General features: G+C 33.7%; 1 protein-coding gene across 5 annotated transcripts in view; it reads left to right on the top strand.

Annotated features, from left to right (window-relative positions):
• Nucleotides 1–25,516, top strand: part of Faf1 (Fas associated factor 1) — a 384,137-nt gene that overhangs the window by 294,841 nt on the left and 63,780 nt on the right. For all 5 annotated transcript variants that reach the window (XM_078026234.1, XM_078026231.1, XM_078026233.1 and 2 more), the window contains 2 exons: nt 11,730–11,866; nt 16,540–16,628. In XM_078026234.1, coding sequence (XP_077882360.1) covers nt 11,730–11,866; nt 16,540–16,628 — 226 coding nt within the window. The remainder of the gene's footprint in view (nt 1–11,729; nt 11,867–16,539; nt 16,629–25,516) is intronic.

Here is a 25,516-nt window from a genome sequence, read left to right as displayed (position 1 = left end):
TAAAATAAACAGATTTGTTCTGTAATTTTAAAATTACTTGTGGAACAAGATGTGGTGGCACATACCTGTAATCCCAGCAACTCAGGAGGCTGAGTCACGAGGATTACAAGTTCAAGGCCAGTCCCAGCAGCTTAAGGAAAACCCTCAACAACTTGGTGAGACACAGTCTCAAAAAATATAAAGGGCTAGGGATGTAGCGCCTCTGGCTTCAATCTCCAGTAACACAGAAAAAGAAAGAGAAAGAAAGAAAATCAATGTGGAAACTGGATCCTTTGACATTTTGTCCAGTATCTGCCTATCAGTCTGCATAGACACTCAAGGTTTTATGTCAACAGTCTTAATGATCTGTTCTGCCAAATATTACCACCAAAAAGTGGATAAGTTTCTATTAGACTGGAATTGGGGAATAAAATGGAATCCTGCTTCCTCTAAGTTTAGATAACTCATTATGGAATAGATTTGGTGTCCTTTTCTCAAGCATATTTTTTTTAAGGAGAGAGAGAGAATTTTTTAATATTTATTTTTTAGTTTTCCGTGGACACAACACCTTTATTTTATTTTTTTATGTGGTGCTGAGGATCGAACCCAGCGCCCCGCACATGCCAGGCAAGTGCACTACCACTTGAGCCACATCCCCAGCCCACAAGCATATTTTTTATGATTCTGAACTTGATAGCATTAAGTAATAGAAAAGAGTGATAGTTTTGTATTGTTCACAAACGAAGCATAAACTATAGAACTTTTTTAAAAGCCATCTATTAGTTTACTATTGGCTAACTCAGTCTGTAGTCATAGAAAAAATTTAAAGAATCCAAACTAGGCTGCATATATATATATATATATATATATATATATATATATATATATGAGTTACTATGAGCAAAGTTCTGTTAAGCATATAAGAGAAGTGTAAGATGAGAGTTACTGCATCTTATTGGGAATTAAACACATCCTTAGCAGCACAATTTGCAGCCATGTGGACCTTTTTCTCCATAATATGCTTGACAGATATTGCTCCAATCTCTGCCTAAATATTAGAGAGAACAGTGTTTGAGGAGCTGGTCTAAAAGCTGGACAGTTCTTTGCTATAGTGCTTCTTCTATAGAGGCCTTCCACAACTTTCTTGGTTTTGGTTCTAGTTTTGTATTTATCTGAAATAAGTCTAACTTATCTCCTAATATTACATTCCACTGTCAATTTCCCTATAGCTCTCCTTGGCTCATTTTCCCTGCATTTTCTTACCAAATACAATTAATTCTTTTCACTGTTATTTATATAATAGTCTCCTGTAAAGGTGCAAGGATTGAACATAGTGTTCCAGAGGTTTGTTTGGTACTATGTACAAACTATTCTGGAATTTAATTATTGGTTTCTGTCAAACTCCAGAAGTCAACTGAAACCCCCTACTTGTTTTTCAAACTTGAATTGATAATAAACCGTATATCTGCAATTTGCTACTAATGCAATTAATTGAAAAGATCTTTGGGGGGGATACAAATTCTATTAACTTTCACAAATTTATCACTCACCTTAACTTCTTGTTTCTACTCTTTGATAATCCTCTTAGTTCCTAGATCTGTCTAACTCCAGAAAATTTTTCTGTGGTTACCAATGGAAACTATACCACCGCATATATTTTTATGTAAAACATCTGATTCTGACCACTTCTTCCTAGTAGTCCCACTCATTCAAATATAATAAGTACTTGTTTTTTAAATCTTCGTGTAGTCTTCAGTCTGTTACTCTACCACTTTCTCTCACTCTACCCAACCTTTCTGTCTGTAATTTTTATTTCCCTCTTTGTCCTATGTAGATTTTGAGATTCGTCATTATCAATTCCTGGTGATATTTTAAACTCCATTCAATATATTCACTTTGTTGGACCCACTTATTTGCCTTCCCTTTGCCTTTGTGGTTAAACACTTCTGGAGAAAATCATACTAACTAGTGAGCATACAGTAATGCTAGGTAAGCCTACTAGGATTCTCTAGTTAAGTCTTTCTTCCTGGGTGAGATCTCTAGATGATACCACATGTTTATCAAAAACATCACACACCTCTCTACTCCCTTTCAAAGCTGCCCTCACTAGTTTTTTAAGAAACAGAAGTCATCAGAAGGACAAATGATGTCATTTGTCCTTTAGGTCTCAGTGTAACTGTCCCCTCTTGAGAAAAGTCTGATGAACCTTTCTAAAGGTGGCTTTCCCACCATCATTCTTGTTCATAGCACCCTCCTTGAGCTTTCCATAAGACATCAGTTTTACATATTTTTAAATTAATTTTCTAATTCTTCCACTAAAATATAAGCTTCATAAGAGCAAAAGTTGTGTGTTCACTTTTCTTTCTTATTACAAGGCTCAATATTATTTGTTGGATATTGTAAGAATGAAGGATAGCATAATGGTTTAAGAATATGAATGAACTTTCAATTTACCCAGACCAAGATTCAAATCCTAGCTATGCCACTAGGACACTGTAATGACCTTGAATGAGTCGAATAAAATCTCTGGGATAAACTTTACGTGTTATAAAATGGAAATAAAACCACATTCCTTAGAGTTTTTATTATAATTAAATGGTATAATTGATTAAAAAGAGTAAGTGTTCAGGGCATTTACTTATACATATATATTTGATTTCCTTATCTCACATATGAAAATGTTGACAGGACAAAGCCAAATAGTTAACTATTTGAGACAACACTCAGTTTGGTAGCACTCTATAGATTGAATATCCTGGTAACAGATGAACTTATTTAATTTAGCTTGTGTTTCTGAATGTTATCCTGAAGGATCTTTTGAAACACCTCTTCACATGCCTCTCCAAAGTCCAGATTGTCAAAGTTTATTGAACATTCAGGAGTTCACAGTGTAATAATCTTGTGTTAGGCAAGCATGGTATGTTCTTCCTTTTTTGTTTGTTTGTTTGTTTGTTTTTATTTTTTGAGGTACTGGTGATTGATCCAGAGGCACTCTACCACTGAGCTACATCCCCAACCCTTTTTATTTATTTAATTTTAAAATATTTTTTTAGTTGTAAATGGACCTTTATTTTTTTATTTATATGCAGTGCTGAGAATTTAACTCAGTGCTTCATGCATGCTAGGCAAGTGCTCTACCACTGAGCTATAACCCCAGCCCCACTTTTCATTTTTTATTTTGAAACTTGCCCAGGCTGGGCTCAAACTCACAAATCTTCTGCCTCAGCCTCCCCAGTTGCTGGTATTATAAGTGTGCCATGACAATTTTGGTGTGTTTTTAGTGACCCCATGCTACCTCCTATTCATCACTACTATGTTCTAAGTATTCATAAACAATTTTTCTAGACAACTTTTCTCAATGTTTTAGGGACTAAGGGTAAATTTATTGGTAGGTACTATTTGAAAATCAAGATATTTACATATTTGTCCCCGGATTAGGGGTGTGTATTTAGCATTAACATTTTTCCTACTTTTAAAAATGGATGTAATCACTATTCAAGAGTAAATAAATATAAATCAGAAAAATAAAAACAAATGAAAACCAATTAACAGTGGTAATAATTGACTTATATTTTGGACCTAAACACCAAATTCAGCTCTGAAATTCTTGCAGTTAGAGAAAAAAAAAAGATGTCATAAGCATATAAGCATATACTCATTCATCTGTTCATTTGATATACACTCATTATATTTCTCTTATGTGCCCTAGAGTTTACAGTTTGTCCTTTATACTTTTTATCATCTGTTAATAGAAGTTTAACAGGTTCATTTTAAGATTTCCTGACACTGAATTAAAGGCTGAATTTTGTTGTGTGATTTTCTATTTGAGTGACATTAAGAAATGTAATAGACAATTATGTTATACAGAAGAAGTTTTTTGTATTAATCCCCTATAAAAGCAGAGAGCTTTGAATTAAGTCTATTTTTTTCAGTAATGGTAATACTTTGGGGAGCTTAGGTGATATGGTCTTTATTCCTTTTTGAAGATCTAACTTAAAACTGATACACAGCTTAGAGGAAAAGCCTATACAGTTAACATGTCCATTCAATGCTATCAAACATCAGCTGTCTCAAGTGAGCCTTTATCAAATCTTGCATGGAGCTTTGATGAGTAACTAAAGTGTAATATTGTGTGCTATTGGTCTTTTATTTTAAAGACTTTCCTCCTATGTATGACATTTCAACTAAGGCTCTCCTACTACTATTTTTAGCCTATTAGAACGATAGGTCTTTTCAAATACTTAAGGAAATTATTTATAAATGTCAGGGTTCTAAGAGAAACCAGCCAACCAAATGATGCTGAAAATGTTTTACATACTAAAATCATGAAGTCTACAAATTTGGCAGCTGTAAAAAAATAATAGAACATGATAACATGTTATATGTTCTACCTTAGATCAGAATATCATTTTATGATAATGCTGATACATACTCTAGAAGCTATAGACCAGTAAGCTTATTTTAAGAAACATTTTACCTTATATTTATTCTGTGGAGAGGAGAAACCAGATATGACTCTGAAGCACATAAAAGGGAGGAAAAAGAAGTAGTATTTATGAATTCGCAGACCAATTCCAAAATTACATATCGTTATCTATTATCTTCATTTATACATAAGAAAGCTGAAGTTCAGGAAGATTAAATTATCCAAAGGCACAACTAGTGAGTCAGGTTCATTTGACTCCAAAGTCTTTGTTCTTTCCACAAGACTATGGTTCTTGCAATAATTCCTACTTGCTCAATTATGTTAACATTTGGATATTTTCCACCTTCCTGAGTCAATGGGTAGTGACAGAATGAAATTATATAAAAACTGCAGTTTCCTAAAAGTCAGAGGGAAGTTTAGAACTTGTGGGCCAACACCTTCTTGGTTCATATGAGAGGCCAAATGAACTTGTGGGGAGAGAAGCACAGTGAAAGCTTTGGAGATCATAAAGATTCATGCCAGTGGCAGTAGTGGTGGTGGGTATGAACCCAAGGCCCAACTTGTCCTTTTTTTTTTTTTTTTTTTAATGTGTGTGTGTCTCTCTCCTTGTTTTATTTTGTTTTGTTACTTTTTTATCGGTTCTTTGTAGTTATACATGACAATAGAATCTGTTTTGTTATAATTATACAAAATGGAATATATCTTATTCTAATTAGGACCTCATTCTTGTGGATGTATCTATCCTGTTGTGGGATTCACTAGTGTTTTCATATATGTACATAGAAAAATTATGTCAGATTCATTGCACTATCTTTTCTTTTCCTATCCTCTCTTCTTCCCTCCATTCTTCTATGTCACTTAGTCTATTGAACTTCTTAATTAAACTGATTTCAGTAGTATTTGGAAGAGGAAAAGGAAAGTCTCATGGTCAACATTGTCATAGTGGGAATAAAGGTTACTGAAGCATAAACTGGCCCAGTTATGCAACACATGTATGTTAACTACTGGGAAATGTAGAGGTGAGAGTGGTTTCCTGTCTAGGAGCACTGCCTTGCTATATAAATTTCTCCCTGACTTCTAAGTTCTAATTCTCTTCTGTGTTTTCTCCAGAAATCTAAACCACTACATGTAGGCCCTAGTCATATACTAGCTTGAGTTTACTATTTGGGGACCTTGATTTACCAAAGCCAAAATATTCTTAGTCCCCTTAGGATACAAACCATAGCTCAACTCACATTTAGTAGGCTTTCATAAACATTTATTGATTGGTAAGAGTCAAAACACAGAAGAAATGTTAGGCATTAAATTTAATATATATTTGCTCTCCCTGGAAAATGGATCTTCTATTTACATTGCTAGACAAAGAATTTCTGCATCTGATAAGAGAGTGAATAACTGTTCTCTATTATCCTTCTCAACTACAATTCTAGGGTCTAGATATAAGGAAAATAAAGCATACCCTTATTTGGGGAAGTTTTCATGTACTTAAAATAATATTTATGTACTTATTATAAGTCAAATAACCCTTATTTGAAAAGCTTAGGGCCAGAAGTATTTCACTTGTCAGAGGTTTTTGGATGGGGAGATATTTACATCCCTAATCCAAAATTCTAAAATCCAGAATGCTCCAAAATCTGAAGCTTTTTGAGTGCCAACAGGTTTTTGGATTTTCAAATTAGTCTTCTGAGGTGATCACTTTAAAAATGTTAAGGTCCACTGAAGCTCTATCACCTGAAATGTTTTGGGGATGACTTCTTTAAGAAATGCCTTCAGGGGGCTGGGGTTGTGGCTCAGCAGTAGAGCAAGGCCCAGGTTCAATCCTCAGAACCACATAAAAATAAATAAAATAAAGTTATTGTGTCCAACTTTAAAAAAAAAAAAAAAAAGGAAATGCCTCAGAAACAACTTCTAATCTTTACAAGGAAAATAATCTTCTGTCATGAAAAGTGTTTCTAAAAAAGTGTGGCCATTAACCACTTACATCAAAATCTATTAAAAAGGCACTTTCCTGGACCTGACCCCTGGGGGATGGAGCTGAGGAATTTGCCTTTCAAATAAACTCCCTAGGTGATTCCTAGGGTACTAGAAGTTGAGGATCAATGCCTTTATGGTTAGTTTCTCCCATTTTAAATATATATACATATATATCCTGTTTTCATTAATTCAGTTTAAACCAAAAATCAAAAAACAAAGGGGCATATACCAGCCATGCTGAAGACCATTCTCAATGGGAATGTTCAGTTTCCAGAAAGAAACTGACAGTGGAATTTGAGGGGCATTCAGACTTGTGAATTTTTCCTAGTAAAGCAAAAAAAGGAGGTAAAGAGAATTGTGTATTAGCTAGGTGATCTCTAAGCTCCTTTATTTTACATTCTGGTTTTTTGTTTTGTTTTATTTTGTCAATCTGTATAAATGTAACTGAACAAACATAAATGAATACGTGTTGCTGGGTGTGTGGTGCATGCCTGTAATCACAGTGGCTCTGGAGGCTGAGGCAGGAGGATTTCGAGTTCAAAACCAGCCTCAGCAGCTTAGCAAGGCACTTAGCAACTCAGCGAAACCCTGTCTCTGAGTAATATATAAAAAAAGGACTGGGGATGTGGCTTAGTGATTGAGCATCCTGGGTTCAATACTCAATCCAAAAAAAAAATGAATACATGTAAATAGTGAGACTGCTGTGGCAAAAAACTGGTCTGTTTGAAAGGGAAGAAGCTTCTTAAACCAAGATGGCTTTTTTTAAGAAGTAGGCAAGCAGCTGCAGTTAAGGAAGTGCATACAAAAGACTATTAAAATATTATTCAAACTGTTGGACAGTATGGGGGAAGTCCGTTAGCATTGTTTGGATTTGGAAATATATACATCCCTATTCCAAAATTTTAAAATCTGGAATGCTCCAAAATCTGAAGTTTTTTGAATTTATACATGAATTTTTTCTGCCCAGTAACCTCTCATTTGGGAGAAATGGTTCACACATTATCAGAAAGATGTTGTTCAAGAATAAACAGTTATTTTGATATTGTTGGTTTTAAGTTAACTTTTTAAAATATAAATATATAAAAAATAAAAGTGATTTTGGTGTTTTTGTTGTTGAGATACAAACAAGAGTTTATTTGACAGAGATAACAAATAAAGGCCATCTCTCTATAGGAGAGAGAGGCTAAAAAGCCTTTTTTGTTGTTGTTTTATTGTGGTGTTGGGGATTGAACCCAGGGCCTTGGGCATGCAAGGCAAACACTCTACCAACTGAGCTATATCCCCAGCCTGTGATTTTTGTTTTATATTCACATTTAACTAAAGTTTTGTTGTATTGCACAGCTGAAGCATCTATAATTGTATTTTCTTATAATTTACTGTGCAAAAATCCCTTAGTGTAAACCTGAGGATTTCATTTTAATTGTGAAAGTAATGACAAAATTGTTAATTTTGCATGTAACAATAATAAAATGGCTATCAGTTTTAAGGCCTACCATATTCTGCACATAGGTATAACTGTTTTTGGAATCTTGCCCTTACTTCATTCTTACAAGATTATAGGTGTTTTAAAGACAGTGTTATTCCCATTTTATATGAGTCGCTTTAAACTTATGGAAATCACATCAAAGTGTAATAATCAGGAACCCATCAATAGAGTAGTGGCATTCTTATGCCCTCCATTTTAAAATCAAATGTTTATACAATACCTAGTATATAATAAATAGATAATAAGTGTTTATAAAATTTCAACTTCCTCTCCCTAAATTTCACATAATATATCTGTTTGCTAGGAAGTATAGCTTTGTTAAAGTATAATTATGACTTTGACTGAAAGAAACTAAACCATATCCTGTTTTGAATTAAAAGATTACTTTTTCCCATATCTGATTTATTGGTAATCCTTGTTTCCATTAGCAAGGTAGAAAAAAAAGAATCTATGCTTCAGAGACAGAAAATTTTACTAATATTAATATATTCTGGCCTTCAAATATTCTGTTTATTTTTCTCTGAATTTTAAGTAAAAATCATGTATCTTATCGTCCTATTCTTGGTTTTCTAATGGCAAGAACTAGTGAATATAAAAGTGTACCTGATTTGTGATTAGCCATTTTCTTTCATTCATTTTTTCATTTCCTTTTTTCTTATTTCCCTTGTTCATGTTACCCCTTGGTTGTATGTTGAAAGAGACAGAAAGAGAGGAACTAGGGACTGAACCCAGGGTTTTATGCATGTTAGGCAGGAGCACTACTGTTTAGCCACATTCCCAACTCATTTTATTCCTTTATTGACAGCATCTATTCTGACTTTCAGTTTCAGGGACTTAATGTGGCAGCTTCTTATTCCCTTCCTCAAATATGTCTGTGATGGGTAGATTATTTTACTCTTTTTTTTATAGCAGTACTCAGAATTAAATCCAGGCCTTATATGTGCTAGAAAACTACTCTGCCACTGAGCTACATCCCCAGAACTACTACTACTAATAATACTATTATTATTATTATTATTATTATTATTATTATTATTATTATTATTATTATTATTATTATTATTATTCTGCCACTGATATTACATCCCCAACACTATCGGCGTCATCATCATCATCATTATTACTAATTGTATTTTGAGACAGGCAATCACTTAGTTGCCCAGATTGGCCACAAACTTGGAATCCTCCTGCCTCAGCCTCCCAAGTGGCTGGAATTACAGGTGTGCACCATCATGCCCAGCTAAATCCTGTAATTGAAAGAGCCATTTCTCCTTGTTATGGATTAGTTGTCATTGATTACCTGTTTGCATTTGAGATTGCTGGAATCCAATGACTATAGATACCACTATCCCTTCATGATATATGACTCTACTGAATGCAAAGTCAGTTACAGTTGTGTTGACAGCTTTGGCCCTACCACTAGGTACATGGGCATACTTTTATCTGGTCAAAGGGAAGAAAATACCATAAATAGAAAAACTGTACTTTTTCTCTTAAAATGAGTTATTTTTCCCCTGTTTTTCTTCTGTTTTGAACTGAATTTTTTACTGTTATTAATGTGCTGCTGTGGTGACTTTATGCTCTTCTTGGGAAGAAGAAGCAGAGCTCCCAGCCATGAGAAAGAATGGACATCTGTGTGTGAAGTTCTTACTAATTATATAATTTCAAAGTAGGAACTTTGTAATTTAATACATTCCATTGACCCTACAACCTCTCAATTGATCACAAATCTCAAATATGATTCAAATTTTAGGAAGATTAACTAGATTGATTAAAATTTAAGGTTTTTTTTATTATTATTTGAACAAAGTGTTAATTTAAGGCTACTCTCTGGTATCAGCTGAGTACATGATCCCTGTATATTTCTCAACTCCTTTCAAAACGTTAGGATGACTTGCCAATCTTGGGTTCAAAAAAAATGATTTTTTTAAGTTAATTGAATATCTATATATCTTTGAAGACTATACCTCTCTTGAATTTGCTTGCTCATTTTCACAAAAAGGAAGTTTGTGAAGTCACAGTTTGTAAGCAAAGTTGTCTTGAAATGGAATTCTCAAAACCACTAAGCCGTCTGCTTTTTTCTCCCTCCCTCTCCTTTCTGCTCATTTGCTTTCTTTTTTCTTTCCTTTTTTGGGGGTATCCTGTTTGGGTAATATTTGATATCGCTTGGAGACTAGTGCTGTGATGGGTATCTACTGTGTGATATTCACTTACTCCATTGGTGTGAAAGCAACAAGGACTTATTTTCTCCCTTTTGTAGTAAACGGCATTCCAACTGTTTTTGACATCTTTAATTTTAGAGGTTGCCAATGGTCAGATCAGGGTCAAGGCTGACTTCAAATATTTTAGTAAGAGGCAGAAAGGAAAATGAGATCCTAACTTGCTAGCCTCCTGATCTACACATCCCCATTGATGAGTTAAAGCTATATGGGTGTGAAATTTGGTATGGAGGCTTAGGCTGCTTGAGCACCTTTTATCCCATAATAGTTGTGGAATGTGAAGATTTGAATTTTCATGGGGGCACTGATATTTCATGGTTGACAATGGATTTCTTAAGGCCTTGTCATTTCAAATTGCCGTGAGGTCTTGTTATTGCTGCTCCAAATGTGTATATGAACCTGCCTTTCAATGAACTTATTACAGTAGTGCTAACTTGTCTTGACACTCTTGCCAACAGTTCTAGTAGTCTTAAGAAGATCTACTTTCTGTAGTCACAGCACAGGTTTTATGGAGGATTCAGCCTAGTTTTTGGAGATGAATTTCTATAGACAGAAAATATATTGGCTTTAAAAATTAAGAGGTTTGATTCTGTTTTGAATTTGGATATCAAATGAATCTGAGCACATGACATTTTAATGTCGTTTGTCTTTTCAAATAGATTTACCTTCTAATGCATGTGACGACAGGACTTTGCTCATCAGCTAGAACATACATTTCAGAGGAGTTGTTACCTAAAATATTATCATAAGGCATAAGAAAACACACGATTTAAGTTGCCTTTCATGAACATAATTAAGAATTAATAAGCCAGTACCAGTGGCTAGTCCCCAGAATTTCCACTGTTTTGCCTTTTGTGACCTGTGTTATTAAAAGTCCATTATTTTTACAGACTTTATTAAATTGGATCTTATTAAAGCATTCTATATTTGCATTTGGTCTTTCATAATTCATTATTATTATGACATTTACTTTTTACCATCAGATCTGAAAACATATCATAAGCTACCCTTTTCTCTTGAAAGAAATGCTAATTTCAAACAGTCCTCTAATAGAAGAGAAAAGCTTTATCAGTTTTTTCATTTATTCCAGATCGTGTTAAGAATACTAATGCTAGACTTCGGTATGCTAATATCTCTGAGCTTTTTTGGCCAAAAGCTTAGAATTATTATTTTTATCCTATACTAAGTACAAAACTAGAAGATCTTCTAATATACTAGAGAATACGCAATTCTTGAAGTGCAATTCTTGATTCTAAAGACTTGTGAAAATGTTGCTAAATTGTGTTTCTTAGAATCTTGCTAGTCAGTCTGTCTTGATACCATGCTATATTATTTGTTCTATTTAAGAAAGTGTCCTCTTGAAATTCATTTGATAGATTCTTTTCCTCATAGTTTTTAGGTAGTACAGATTGTAATATTTTAGACTGAGAATCCTATGCTATCAGCCCCAGACAGCTTTTAGGGTGTACTTCCTGCTTTTCTATATGATAATCACTAAGATTTAGTTGAAAGTATAGCAAGATTTTATATATTGATAAAAGGTAAGCTAATTTTTACAGAACTAATAATAAGGGTTTTGTTAGAAGTACTAGTGAATTTATTAAACTCTGAAATGAAACTGACTTTGGATTTTGTCTCATTTAAGGTTTCTGACAATGTGTAACAGACACTTTGGCAGTGTTGTTGCACAAACCATTCGGACTCAAAAAACAGATCAATTTCCACTTTTCCTGATTATTATGGGAAAGCGATCATCTAATGAAGTATTAAACGTGATACAAGGTAAAGTACATGTCACAGCAAGAATAAAGTCTTCTCAAGTGATAGCCCTATAATTGTTACCCTTAAAGTTGATGTTACTTATTTCTATTATTGAATATATTTGCATTTTAAAATATAGAGTATCCTGAAAAAGAATATCTTCAAAGAGTTTGGGTGCTATAAAAAATGAAATATGCTGCATAAAATTTAGCAGAAACATCTGAATAAAACTGCACTCACTACCTTTTGTACATAGAATATTCAAGTTTTAAATGATCAGAATTGCTATATTCTCTAAATTAGCAATTAGATTATAATCATATGTCAAGTATGACTTCTTATTCATATTGACTTATGAGCATAATGTTGATTAGTTGAAAGAAATGCTTATCTTTTGTTGTCTAGAAAATCAAATGACTATATATTGCAAATTGAATTGTTCAGTGACAGTTGTTTCTCCTTATTTAATGCATGTCTAAGATGCAGCCCCGAGGCATGAAGCTATCAAATACCTGTAAATTTAACCACAGTATACATTCTTTACCAAAATATAAGTGAATGATTTTTTTCTCTTACAAATCACTCCAAGAATTAGTATTAAAATATTACTTTGTTCATGCCAAAGCTTAAGTGAAAACGGTATATCTTCTCTTTTCCACTGGGAAAATGGTTTTTCACATACCCAAGGTACACCTTTTGTCTGGGATGTTTCCTTTCTGCCTCATTTAAGTCTGATGGGGGAGGGGGAAACTGTATATTCCAGTACCTTTAAACCCCAAACAAAACAAAACCTCTGGTACTTTATGTCTTCCCTATAACCTAGAGTATTCAGTTTCATAATGTGTCTACAAAGAGAGCTACTGCAGGGACTGATTTGCATAGGGTAAGTAAATGGATAATGAGAGTGAAATTTCATTCTTTTATTCTTATCCATCAGTGGCCATATTGCCATAATTAATGATTCTCAAAGTGTTGGATATGGACTTGAGATTTCCTAGACCTTTTCAGGGGATCTATAAAAATAAAAATTATTCTCATTATTATAATAAGGCTTCTCCACAGTTTTTATTCTGTTTACTTTTTTTTTTTTTTTTAATTGAACCCAGGCCCTTGCACATTGCTAGGCAAGCACTTGACCACTGAGCTCCATCTTTAGCCCTTTTTATTTTACTCAAGACAGGGTCTCACTATGTTTCCCAGGTGGCCTTAAATCTGGAATCCTCCTGCCTCAGCCTTGCAGGTAGCTGGGTTTATAGCTATGCACTACCATGCTGGGTAATATGTATTAGTGTCTCCAAAGTAATGGTTTGTAAAACTGCTTGCACCTTAGCATGAGTCAAGGCCATGACACAAAACTATATTGGTATCATATTCTTCATTGCCTTGGACTTGAAATTAGAAAAGAAAGGGCCTTAAAAAAAAAGAAAGAAAGAAAGAAAGGGCCTTTTAAAAATCAATGTCTTTATTAAATTTTAACTCTTTTTAATATTTATTTTTTTAGGGTTTTTTTGGCGGACACAACATCTTTGTTTTGTATGTGGTGCTGAGGATCGAACCCAGGCCTCACGCATGCCAGGCGAGCGCACTACCACTTGAGCCACATCCCCAGCCCTAAATTTTAACTCTTAATAATTTGTGACATAATAGAAAATATAAACACTTATGCTACACACTAATGTACACTGGTTGTCTCAAAGAAAAGCACTTATGGCTTGCCTGAGCTGAACTAGTTTATTTTTTCTCCCCCAGCTGAAATCATATTTACTTGAAAATATAACTGACAAACTGTGCTTATGTATCCTGGATATTTGGCAAACATTTTCTCCAAAATGAACAAAGTGAATTGGTCACTTTCAAGTAAAAGAACTGATGGATATTTGTTGCTAGTAACAAAATGAGTTGTCAAGCATAAAATTATATCCTTCACCATAGATGGACAGCTAAAATACTTTTCTGGTGACATTAGTGGTGATATTAACAAATGTGATTTTTTTTTTTTTTTGGATAGCATATAATGAAGTATGTCAACATTCAGAAGAAATGCATAGCTTAACTCATGTTTTTCAAATACATCAATGCATGATATTATAAAATCAAGCAAAAGATAAAGATCTGTTCATAGGGCAACAGAGGGCCAGGTGTGGTGGTGCACGCCTATAATCCCAGCGGCTCAGGAGGCTAAGGCAGGAGGATCGCAAGTTGAAAGCCAGCATCAGCAAAAGCAAGGTGCTAAGCAACTCAATGAGATGCTGTCTGTAAATAAAATAAAAATAGGGCTAGGGATGTGGCTCAGTGGTCAAGTGTATGTTCTTGAGTTCAATCCCTGGTACCCAGGGGTGGGGGGGAAGGCAACAGAGAGCTGGAGTTGTGGCTCAGTGGTAGAGTGTGAGGCACCGGGTTCGATCCTCTGCACCACATTAAATTAATTAATTAATTGATTGGTTAATTAAACATATTATTTTAAAAATAATAATAATAAAAGACAACAGAACCAGGCTTAGTGGTGCATGCCTGTAATTCCAGCTTCTTGGAACACTGAGGCAGGAGGATCACAAGTTAGAGGACAACCTGGGCAACCTAGCCAGATCCCATCTTTACTAAAGAGATCAATTGGGGAAGGTGGGGGCAGTGGATTTTAATGTAACTGTCACCATATTGGGGTCCAAGGATGTCACTCCATGAGGGCAGTGGGACCTCAACTGCCCTGGGCAGATTCTTAACACTGCTGAAATGCATTTCAGGACACATTGAAAGCAAAGTACAAACAAAGATTTATTACAGGACATCAAAGCAAAAGTATTCACACCACAAAAGCAGGAGCAGGAACCCTTAATTCTAAAAAAAGAAAAGAAAAGTGATGCCCACAGGGTTGATCTCTCTGACTGTATGTATGATTTTCATGGGAAAGAAAGTCTAGGTTCTCAGGCAAGCTTTTGTGGAAATCAGATCCCTTTGTCAGTCATTTGATATTTGGGGTTCAAAATGTTTCTTCTTGGCTAAAAGAAGTCTAGCTATAAATTAGTTGTGGGCACATTGTTTAGGTCTTTGAATCTGTGACATGTAAATTGATTGTTTTGTTCTAGATGATCTGGTACAAGTATACGCTGGAGGTTTTGTTCATTTAACTAAAGAGATAGCATGGCTGATTATGCTTTTAGATATGGGTCTCCATCTAGTAAGGGTCTCTTTTTTCTCTTTCCCTGAGAGCTTACCTATCTCATTTCTAGTTTATTCCATAAAGTATTCATTTCCCATGTTCTGAATCTTAGTCACACAAATTTGCAAATAAGATATGGATATACACAGACCTGCCCAGTAACAAAATCTACATTAAACGTGCTCCTAAACTTGTTTTGCCATCTTTGTCCTGTTAATAACTACCAGTGATTAGGTGTATGCTACATGCCAGACACTTTATATTATCTCTACTTCTTCTAAGAACCTTATAGAAGTCATATTGTCTTTATTTCAAAAATAAGAAAATTGATCCTTAAGAGAACTACAATCTACTCATTCTTGTATTCATTTGTTTATTAAATAAATGTTTATTAAGCCCCTTTTTTATGCTAGGCAATTTCTAGATGCTAGATCATGTAACTTATAAGCAGTGGATCTTGGTTGAAATTCTAACTCAAAACCAATTCTGTTTTCTTAGTACCAAGGTAATGCTTGTCCTTTATCTTATTTATTGAGAGTAGTACCGATATGAACAAATTGGGTCATTTCTTTTGCTAAGAACCACAGATGCTCCCTAATCACTTATTGCCAAGGATCATATAGAAAATTTGGGAAAGGACAATTGAAAGATGATGTTAGTGAAGCCCTACTCTGGAAATAGCCAGCAAGGATGCTTGCTCTTCATTGTCTTGTTGGCTAAATCTCATTAATGTGACAAGAAGACAACTTCTCAGGAGGCCCTGGAGAAAAGTTTTCTGCCTATAGGTTTGAGATCAGAAGAACTGCCCTATATTTGTGTATTTTTATGAATTTCTTTCTCCTAGTTGCATCCAAAGCAAACAAGGACTTATATTTATTCAAGAGATGGTAATATATTTGTTATAGACTTGGTCAGGGAATAAAATGACATTAAAGAAAATCAAACATTTAAATGCCCTCTTCATAAAAATTATATTATAGTCATTTCAAAGCAGCAAAAGTGGAAAATTATCAATTGGGATAAATAGGGGTTTTTTTTCAGAAATTGTATTACTATTATTTGTTTCAACAATAGTAGGAGATGATTTTAAATAAAGACAGTGTACTAAGGGTGACACAAGACAGGCTTTTGGGTGAGACTCATTTGGTTTCAAATCTGGGCCCCACCAATGAACCAGCTTGTTCTTGATTGGTCAGGTTATCTTGAGCTCTCTAAGTCTCATTTTCTCTCATTTTAAAATCAAAATCATAATGAACCCTTAATAGAATTGTTGTACAGATTTAAGTTAGATAATATGTGTAAAGTGCTTAGCCTAACCGTAACATAAACAATTGGTAGTCGTCCTAGTGTTCTTAAGTAGATATGTTTTCATAATTTGAAAATTTTTGAACCTCTTAACTTGGACATTCTTTATAGTGCTAAAAATCCTTCTCCCTGGGCTGGGATTGATTAATTCTGGAATGACTTTCCATGTTTAATAAATTAAACCATTTAAAATTATATGTAAAATAAAGTTTGGCAATGTCTGTGTTGTTAGGTAACACAACAGTGGATGAGTTAATGATGAGACTCATGGCTGCAATGGAGATCTTCTCAGCACAACAACAGGAAGATATAAAGGATGAGGTAAGGTGAAAGGTTAAACAGACCTTTAATAAAATTTTGGTGAGGTGATTAGTTAAATGATGTTGTATGCCTATATCATAATTGGGATAATAAAAACAATTTTCCTGATTAACCAAAGTCTTTTATGCCACTGAGTTTACTTTTTGGTCTCTTTGTTTTATGACCCCAACATCTAATAATTTGTTAAATACATTGACTATTTACTCTTTGTTAGAGTGGTAACAAGAGGCTAATTTACAAGAAATGAATTTAGAGAAATGTTTATAGAAGAAACTACAATCCAGGAAATTCTGTCTACCATATGGATTTTATCATTCACTTTTCTCTCTAGTCCTAGAAAAGGATGCTATAGAGAGAGGACTGCTTTTGATAGAGCAATGTATCCAATGCTGGTTGTCTGCAAAGGACAACACCAGGAAATAACTTAATTTTCCATCAGTATTGTGATCTCCTGTTAATACTTTCTGTTGACTTAACCCAATCAGAAGCTATAAGGCAGAATAATTTTTCTGGACCAAAAGCTATGTAGAATGTGGATCCAGAGAGACAAAAGGAAGTAAAGGTAGTCCAGATTGGTATGATTATTTTGATTTTTCAACTGAGAAAAGTAAGAGTCAAAGTTAGATAAATTAGACCAAGATCATATGGTTGATAGAAGTTATAATAAAAATCTCAAATAATTCTTAGCATTTTATCAATCAATAAATTTTCTGGATTTGGAAAATAGCCTGAAGATAAAATATGAAGCAAATATTAACATTTGTTAACTTAGGATGCTTAGTTTACAGATATTTGTAAAATTATCATTCTAATTTTTGTTTTTAATTAAAAATATATTTCTGTAGAATAAACAAGGAAAAATGTATTTCTGAACATTTCCAGGTATAATGGGTGTTTTCGATAGAGTACCCTTAAGTTATTGCAAATGTGAAACATGTAGATAATATTAACATAACTCCGTAGAATTAACATATCTCTTTCTTCCATTAGACTATAAATTTGTTAAGAGTAAGGATCATAATCATATTCATGTTTGTAAATATCCCCCAACAGTGTACCAAGGAAAAAGTCAGTGCTCAGTAAATGTTTGTTAAATGGTTGAATAAATGAATGTTTGGAAAAATATAGGTGAAACATGGTAACTTAAAAAATATAATTACAATTATACAAACCCTGAGGTGTCTACGTAAACAAATATGAAATTTTTATAACTAGATTTTTAATGCTCACTAGATTTTTTTAAGTGCTGTAAAGATATTGAGTTTATAATTTTTCTTAATAGTCAGTGTTTCATTCACCTGAAGGAAAGAGAGTTGGCTGTATGGTAGAAAGATTTTATCTGTTACTCTATAAATTGACAGTGACATTTTGAAATAATGAAGTACTGTTCTTAGTTAGGAATTTGTAATAATAGGTATGTTGCCATTCAAGATTACATTTATCCTGTAAGAGAGGCATTGATTGACAATAATTCACTCAACACATTATTCAGTCATTTAAATCTTGAGTCTCATTAGTATCAGATTTATAGATTATGTGTAATAAATAGTATGATCATACAATATTTGCATGCATATTCCCAGTTCATTCTTTCATCTTAATTTGTGTTCACCATAATTCATTGGTAAAGAAATTGACTTTAATTCCTTTAATGCTGAGCACAAAATTTAATATGAGGGTTACAGGAAAAATCCAAGGCTCCATATAATTGAAATTTTTATTGAAATTTAACTATAAGAAGTAAGGATTTTTTTGTGTTTTTAGAGTGTCTTCATGAGAATTATCATTGGTTATTTATAAAATTCCTAAGAAAAGCTTTGCTAAATTTAATGACTTCTTTGGAATTATGTATAAATCATATTGATTTGATATCTACTGGATATGTGACAAAAACCACTATATCTTATAATTGTGAACTTGCCTTTAGTTTTAAAAAATTATAAATAACTTCATGTTAAACATGTTAAAATCAAATTAGGAAACAGGTTTAAAGTGCAACTTCCTAAGCCTGCATTTATTTAAACTTAACTTTGGTTAAATTACATCCATTGATTCAATGATTCCATTATTTTAGTACAACCAGAGATGCCTATGTACAGTATTAAGTTTCTATTAAACTCAAGTCTGAACTTTAGTATTTATACTGTAAATCATTCTTCAATGGCCCACAATGAATTAACCTTTATATCATTGATTGCTTTCTCTCTGATCAGGACATATATATTATATGAGCTTCTGTTATGACAGTACTACCTATAGATTTTTCCTTAGACATTTTTGCTAATATTTTGGTATTATGAAATGTTTATTGAGCATCTACTAAGTACATAATATGGGCTAAGTCCTTCAGACAGAGAGGTGCTTCACTCTCATAAGGGACTGTTGGCAAAGACAATGAGAAGAACAATATCACTGTGATATTAGCAACATTTTAGAATCTTTTTATTTTTATTCTTTTTTTTTTCCTTAAAGCTTTATTCCAAATAATGTATGCTTCCTAACATTTAAATGAATTAAATTTTCTTCATATGTAATTTTGTTTTAGCTATAGGTAATTTAGAAACCTCTGATAATCCAGAGTTACTTAGTTCCTAATCTCATTTATTCACTCAACACCAATTTATTTAGAACTCTCTATCCTAGATGCAAGGATTATTCCCTTCAGTCTAGCCTCTAAATTACTTATGTCTGAGCAGTAGTAATTGTAACAATCTAGATATTGGAAATCATAGTAGATTTCAAGGGCAGTTAAATTGTGTGTGTCTCTCCCTCTCTCGAGCACACTCGTGCTTGTGTGTGTGTGTGTGTGTGTGTGTGTGTGTGTGTGTGTGTGTGTGTGTGTGTGTGGTTTGTTTTTGGTAATTCTTAGAATATTCTGGCACAATAAGGGCAAAATATGCCAAAGGGGCATTCATTGCCAGCTTATTTTAGAGGGTTCTGATTTGGGACTTAAAACAGCACTGCCATAGCATGGGAAGGGTATGCTTTTTAAGCTCATTGTAGCTTTTGTATTACCAAAGGAAATTGTTGCCTTTGTAGTTTGCTGCATGAAATTTGTAAATTTTTTTTCTCTTAAGCTTTGTCTTTTTTTTTAATTGCTTTTATTTTTTTAAGTACATGACAGCGGAATGTATCACAATTCTTATTATACATATAGAACACAGTTTTTCATATCTGTATATAAAGTATGTTCGTACCAATTCATGTCTTCATACATGTACTTTGGATAATGATGTCTATCACATTCTACCATCATTGCTAACCCCCTGCCTCTCCCTTCCCCTCTCACCCCTCTGCATTATCTAGAGTTTGTCTATTCTTCCCATGCTCCCCCTCCCTACCCCACTGTTTTCAGCAGTTCACTCCTTTTCCTTCCCTTAGTTTAAAACCCTAACATTGTCACTCCCATTCTCTTTGCAAAGCTAACAGTGACAAATAAGATACAGATTTTAATTTCTGCTGCTGTTTTCTTTAAACAGGAATAAGTCATTACAAGACACATAGAGAACAAACACAGTCTCTTTACACAAAAACTTAAAGCAAAGCAAAACTTACTTAACAGACCAACCTTTCAAAAGCTATTTTACTTTTATTCTTTTAAAATACACACACACACACACACACACACACACACAGTCATACACATCACTTCCTAAAGATAGCAAGATTACTCGTTGCTCAGTAGTTCAGTTAGGAAAGTCACAGAAGATTTACTACTCAGAAGTATCTTTCAGGAGAAAGGACTAACCACATTAATTGTTAATGATTAGAATGCTAAATGGTTAGTTGAATACACCAGAGAATGCCTTTCTGCTCAGAAAAAGAGTTCTTGATCTAGTCGACTTTTCATCTTTTGAGTATGATAAGCTCATTGACTTTGAGCCTGACAGAGTTTATTTTATGAGAAATTTCATTTGGGTTCTCGTTTGATCTAGATATTCAGGTATAACTAAATGAGCTGAAAAGCATGTGGTTCTAGTCTGAGTAATAGCTACTTGGGTCTTTTTAACTTAATACAAGTTTTAAATTTTTTCTTTATTAAAAATAAAGAAAAGAGCCAAGTGTGGTGGCACATGCCTGTGATTCCAGTGGCTCAGGAGGCTGAGGAAGAACAATTGTGAGTTTAAAACTAGCCTTAGCAACTTATTGAGGCCCATAGCAACTCAGTGAAACCCTGTCTCTAAGTAAAATACAAAAAAGGGATGAGGATGTAGCTCAGTGGTTGAACACCGTTGGATTCACTTCCCAGTAACAAAAAATAAAAGTCAAAAAATAAAGAAAATAGATGAAATATAAAATCAACCTACTACTCAGAGAGTCATAATATAAATAACCTATCTTTGTGAAATATTGTCAACAAAATCAGCTACCTTCTAATTTTCAATAAACTTCTTAGTATTGTTTAAATATTCTGTTTCTGCTACCTAGAAATTATGATCTTAGAAGTTTTCCTAAAGTTGTTAGTTTGTACATAGACCAGTATGTGTTCAATACTAAAGTCAAAATATTTTTTTACCAGTCAATTATAGAAAACAAAAATTTAAATGAAAGAATGGACTGGGACTAACTAACCATGCAAGAATTTTATGTCCATATACTTATTCAACATAATCTATGAATCTGTTACTAACAAGACTCAATTGATGCAGAAAATTTTGACCAAAAAATTTAATATTTGTTTAATGATAAATACACACAATATAGTAGGAATAGAAGGGAACTTCCTTGACATCATAAAAGCCGTATCTGAAAAACCCACTTGTGATGTCATGCTCAGTGGTGAAATACTGAAAACTTTTCTCCTAAGGTCAGGAAAAAGACAAGAATGCCTGCTTTTACCACTTTTATCCAACATAAAACTAGAACTTCTAGCCAGAATAATTAGGCAAGAAAAATAAATGAAGCATCCCAATTGGAAAGAAAGAAGTAAAATGATCTCTATCACTGATGACATGATCTTCTATGTAGAAAATGTAAAAGATTCCACACCAAAGACCTATTAAAGTTAATAGATGAATTCAACAGAGTTGCAGGGTGTGAAATCAAAATATAAAAAAAGATGTAGGATAGCAATAAAGAACCAGAAAAGGAAATTGAGAAAACAGTTCCATTTATAATACCATTAAGAAGAGAAGTACTCAATTTAAGCTTAACAAAAGAGGCCTATGCCTTGTATATTGAAAGCTACAAACTATATCTGAACAAAATTAATAAGACTTAAATAAATGGGGGGAAAATTCCTGTTCATGAAATGGAATGGAATGGAAAACTTACTAATAAAATTTAGAAATCTATTCCCTACCCAGAGCCAATTACAAATTTAATGCAGTCCCTATCGAAGTACCAAAGGTACTTTTTGAGAAATAGACAAAACCATCCTAAAATTCAAATAGAATTTCAAATAACTACAACAATGGTGAAAGAGATAAACAAAGCTGGGAGATTCATACTTCCTGATTTCAAAACTTACTATAAGCCTACAGTATCAAAATATTGTTGTACTGGCATAGAACCCTTAGAGAATACATGAGGGAATAGCTTCATGACCTTGGATTTGGCAATTATGTCTTGGATATGACACTAAAAGAAATAGGAAGGAAAAGAAATGCTGAATAGGTTGGACTTCATAAAAATTAAAACTTTTGTACATCAAAATACAGTATCAAGATAGTAAAAAGGGACCAGGGAATGTATTTCTGTGGCAGAGCACTTACCTACCATGGTCAAGACCCTGGGTCTGATCCTCAGCACTGAATTCTTTTTAAAAAAATTGTGAAAAAACAACCCATAGAATGGAAGAAAGTAAAAAACAACAACAACCTATTTCAAAAATGGGCAAAGGAACAAAATAAATATTTCTCCAAAGAAGATGTACAAATGACCAACAAGCATATGAAAAGGTGTTCAACATCATTAGTCATTAGGGAAATGCAAATCAAAACCATAATGAGATACCACTTCACACGCACTGTGATGAGTATAATAAAAAAAATTGAAAATAACAAGTGTTGACGAGGATGTGGAGAAATTTGGAACTCTTGTGCATGGCTGGTTGTGATATAAAATGACAGCCACTGTAGAAGAGAGTTTGGCAGTTCCTCAAAAAGTTAAACAAGGCTGGTTATATAGCTCAGAGATGGAGCACTTGCCTGGCATGTACAAGGCCCTGGGTTTGGTCCCCGAGCACCTCTACACACACACACACACACACACACACACACACACACACACAAATGTTAAACACAGTAACCATAGGAACCAGCAATCTCACTCTTGGTAATACACCCAAGAGAACTGAAAACAGGGGACTCAAATAGATATTTATCCACAAATGTTCATTGCATCATTATTTACAATGACCAAAAAAAATTGAAACCATCCAAATACCTGTCAGCAGATTAGTGGATAAACAAAACATGGTATAATCATAGAAATGGATAGTATTCAACTATCATATGGAATAAACTACCAATGCATGCTATAATATGAACCTTGAAAATATGCCAAGTGAAAGAAGCCAGACCCAAAAGGACAAATATTATGTGATTCGTGAATAGGCAAGTATTTGAAAAAAAATTTTTTTTAATTCCTAGAGATAGAAAGTAGATTAGAGTTTACCATGATTTGGAGGTGTGGAAGCATATGGGGAATTAATGTATTCTAATGCTTATTTTGCCATGGTTAAAAAAAAAAAATATATATATATATATATGTATATATATATATATATATATAAAACAGTGCTATGAACAGTGGAGCACACCTATGATCTTAATAACTTGGGAGACTGAACTGGCAGGATCACAAGTTTGAAGCCAACCTCAGTAACTTAGCAATATCTTTTCTCAATATAAAAAATTAAACAGGGCTAGGGGTATATCTCAGTGGTAAAGCACCCCTGGTTTCAATCCCCAGTGCTGATATACAGAGTTTCGATTCTTGTCTTCCTACTGGAAATCAACATAGAGTGAAAAGCATTCAAGCTCTGCCTTCAATTCCAAGAAGTTTATTATTCTGTATTAAATTCCAAACTTTCACCTCTAAGAAAGCAAGGATTTCAAAAAGGGACTGAGCATGTGTTGAGTATCTGCTTTGCCAAGCAGTATGTTACTTTCTCTTTTAGTTTGAGATAGTTGTTGCCCTGTTGTATTGAGATTGAGGATTATAGAGTTTAAGTAGTTGTCCAAGGTCATACAACTATGTCAGAGCCAGAATTCATAGTTATTTACTTTGCATATGTCATGATCCCCTTGTAAAGCAGAGGTGCAATTATGTTAAAGATTCATGGGATAAATCAGTGCTCTTCCCAAGATTAGAATCAGAATGGACTGACCTGAAGAGTATGTCAAACTATATTCCCAAATATCATATTCACTTGAGTAGGATAAGAAAATTTATCATAACTGTCAACTTTTGTGTGTAGAATAATGCTCACTTTAAAAAAATACCTATTCCCTCTTTGTTTACATTTGTTGCTCTTAAAATGTCTGCTGATGGATCAGTTCATCCATACCTGACACTTCAGAATAGAAGTTAACGATTGTCACAGATGAAACTAATGTAAAGAGATTTGCGACTTAACATTGGCATTACAATTCAGCACACCTGTTCAGAGCCAACCCTCCACAATTTTACCTCTTTTGCCTGAGGTGGAGACTTCTTCATGGATTACAGTAACACTTTTTGACAAGCTTAAACTAGGTGGAGCTGCCATGTAATGACAGAACACAATTGATGATATCTCAGTAATGCATTCTTTTTTGATATGGGCTGTCACCATTTATTACTATAAAAGCGTCCGTTGTTAAATAACTAGCCCAACCTGTCCACTTTTTTTTTTTCAAAAGCAATAAGGTCGAACAAAGTATATTTACTTTTCTAGTTAGGAAATAGTAACTGGCTTTTGGTGTAGTATATTTGTGTGTGTGTGTGTGTGTGTGTGTGTGTGTGTAATGTACTATTGTTTTAAAAGTAGTATCTTAATGTTCTCCAAATAAAAATGAACACCTACTTCTAAAGTCTTCTCAAGTGGCTATTGAGACCTTCCCAATATCATAAACCTGGCAGTCATCTAAAGGAATTATTAATTAATGAAAATATTCTGTCTTCATAAATTCTTTTAAAAGAATCATGAGAAATTGTTCTTACTATTACACACTAACCTAAATCCCTAACTTTTGAGACATCGATGCCCCTCATGAATTTTTTCTTTCCCCTGGGGCCTTATATGTGGCCATGTTTACAAGAAGGAATTTGAAGGCTGTAATTAATTTTTCATGTATAGTCTATCTGTGCCTTGAATATTTTTGCTACCAAATTGAGGGACTACTGCTCACTATTTCTGGGGAGGTTAAGAATAATGTGGGGTCTTGCCACAAAAAAAAATGATAAATATGTGAAGTTATGCATGTTATTTGGCTCAATAGAGCTATTCTTCAGTGTATACATCAAAACGTGTACATGATAAATATACAAGTTTTATCTAAACGATTATGAGGGACAGTCCTATTCTTTTTTTAATATTTATTTTTCAGTTTTTGGTGGACACAACATCTTTATTTTATTTGTATGTGGTGCTGAGGATCGAACCCAGTGCCCTGCGCATGCCAGGCAAGCATGCTACCGCTTGAGCCACATCCCCAGCCCGACAGTCCAATTCTTTAAGGAACTTGCCATCTCAGGATGGAGAGCCAAAGCATATCCTTATGAAAATATTCCTAGCAACAGTTTATTTATCTAGAAGAATTCAAAAGGATCAATCTTTCTCATTAGGAAGGCCCTCTATAAAGAGGTGAGATTTGATCTGGTTCCAGAAAGGACAGTAAAATATACATGTGCAAAGGAAAAAGGAGAACATTAAAAATTAGGGGAAAGCCTGAGTAAAATAA

The sequence above is a fragment of the Ictidomys tridecemlineatus genome, chromosome 11, assembly GCF_052094955.1.
Source record: "Ictidomys tridecemlineatus isolate mIctTri1 chromosome 11, mIctTri1.hap1, whole genome shotgun sequence".
Classification (NCBI taxonomy): Eukaryota; Metazoa; Chordata; class Mammalia; order Rodentia; family Sciuridae; genus Ictidomys; species Ictidomys tridecemlineatus.
Note: the sequence above shows the minus strand (reverse complement) of the source record. Positions and strands in the feature narration are given on the sequence as shown.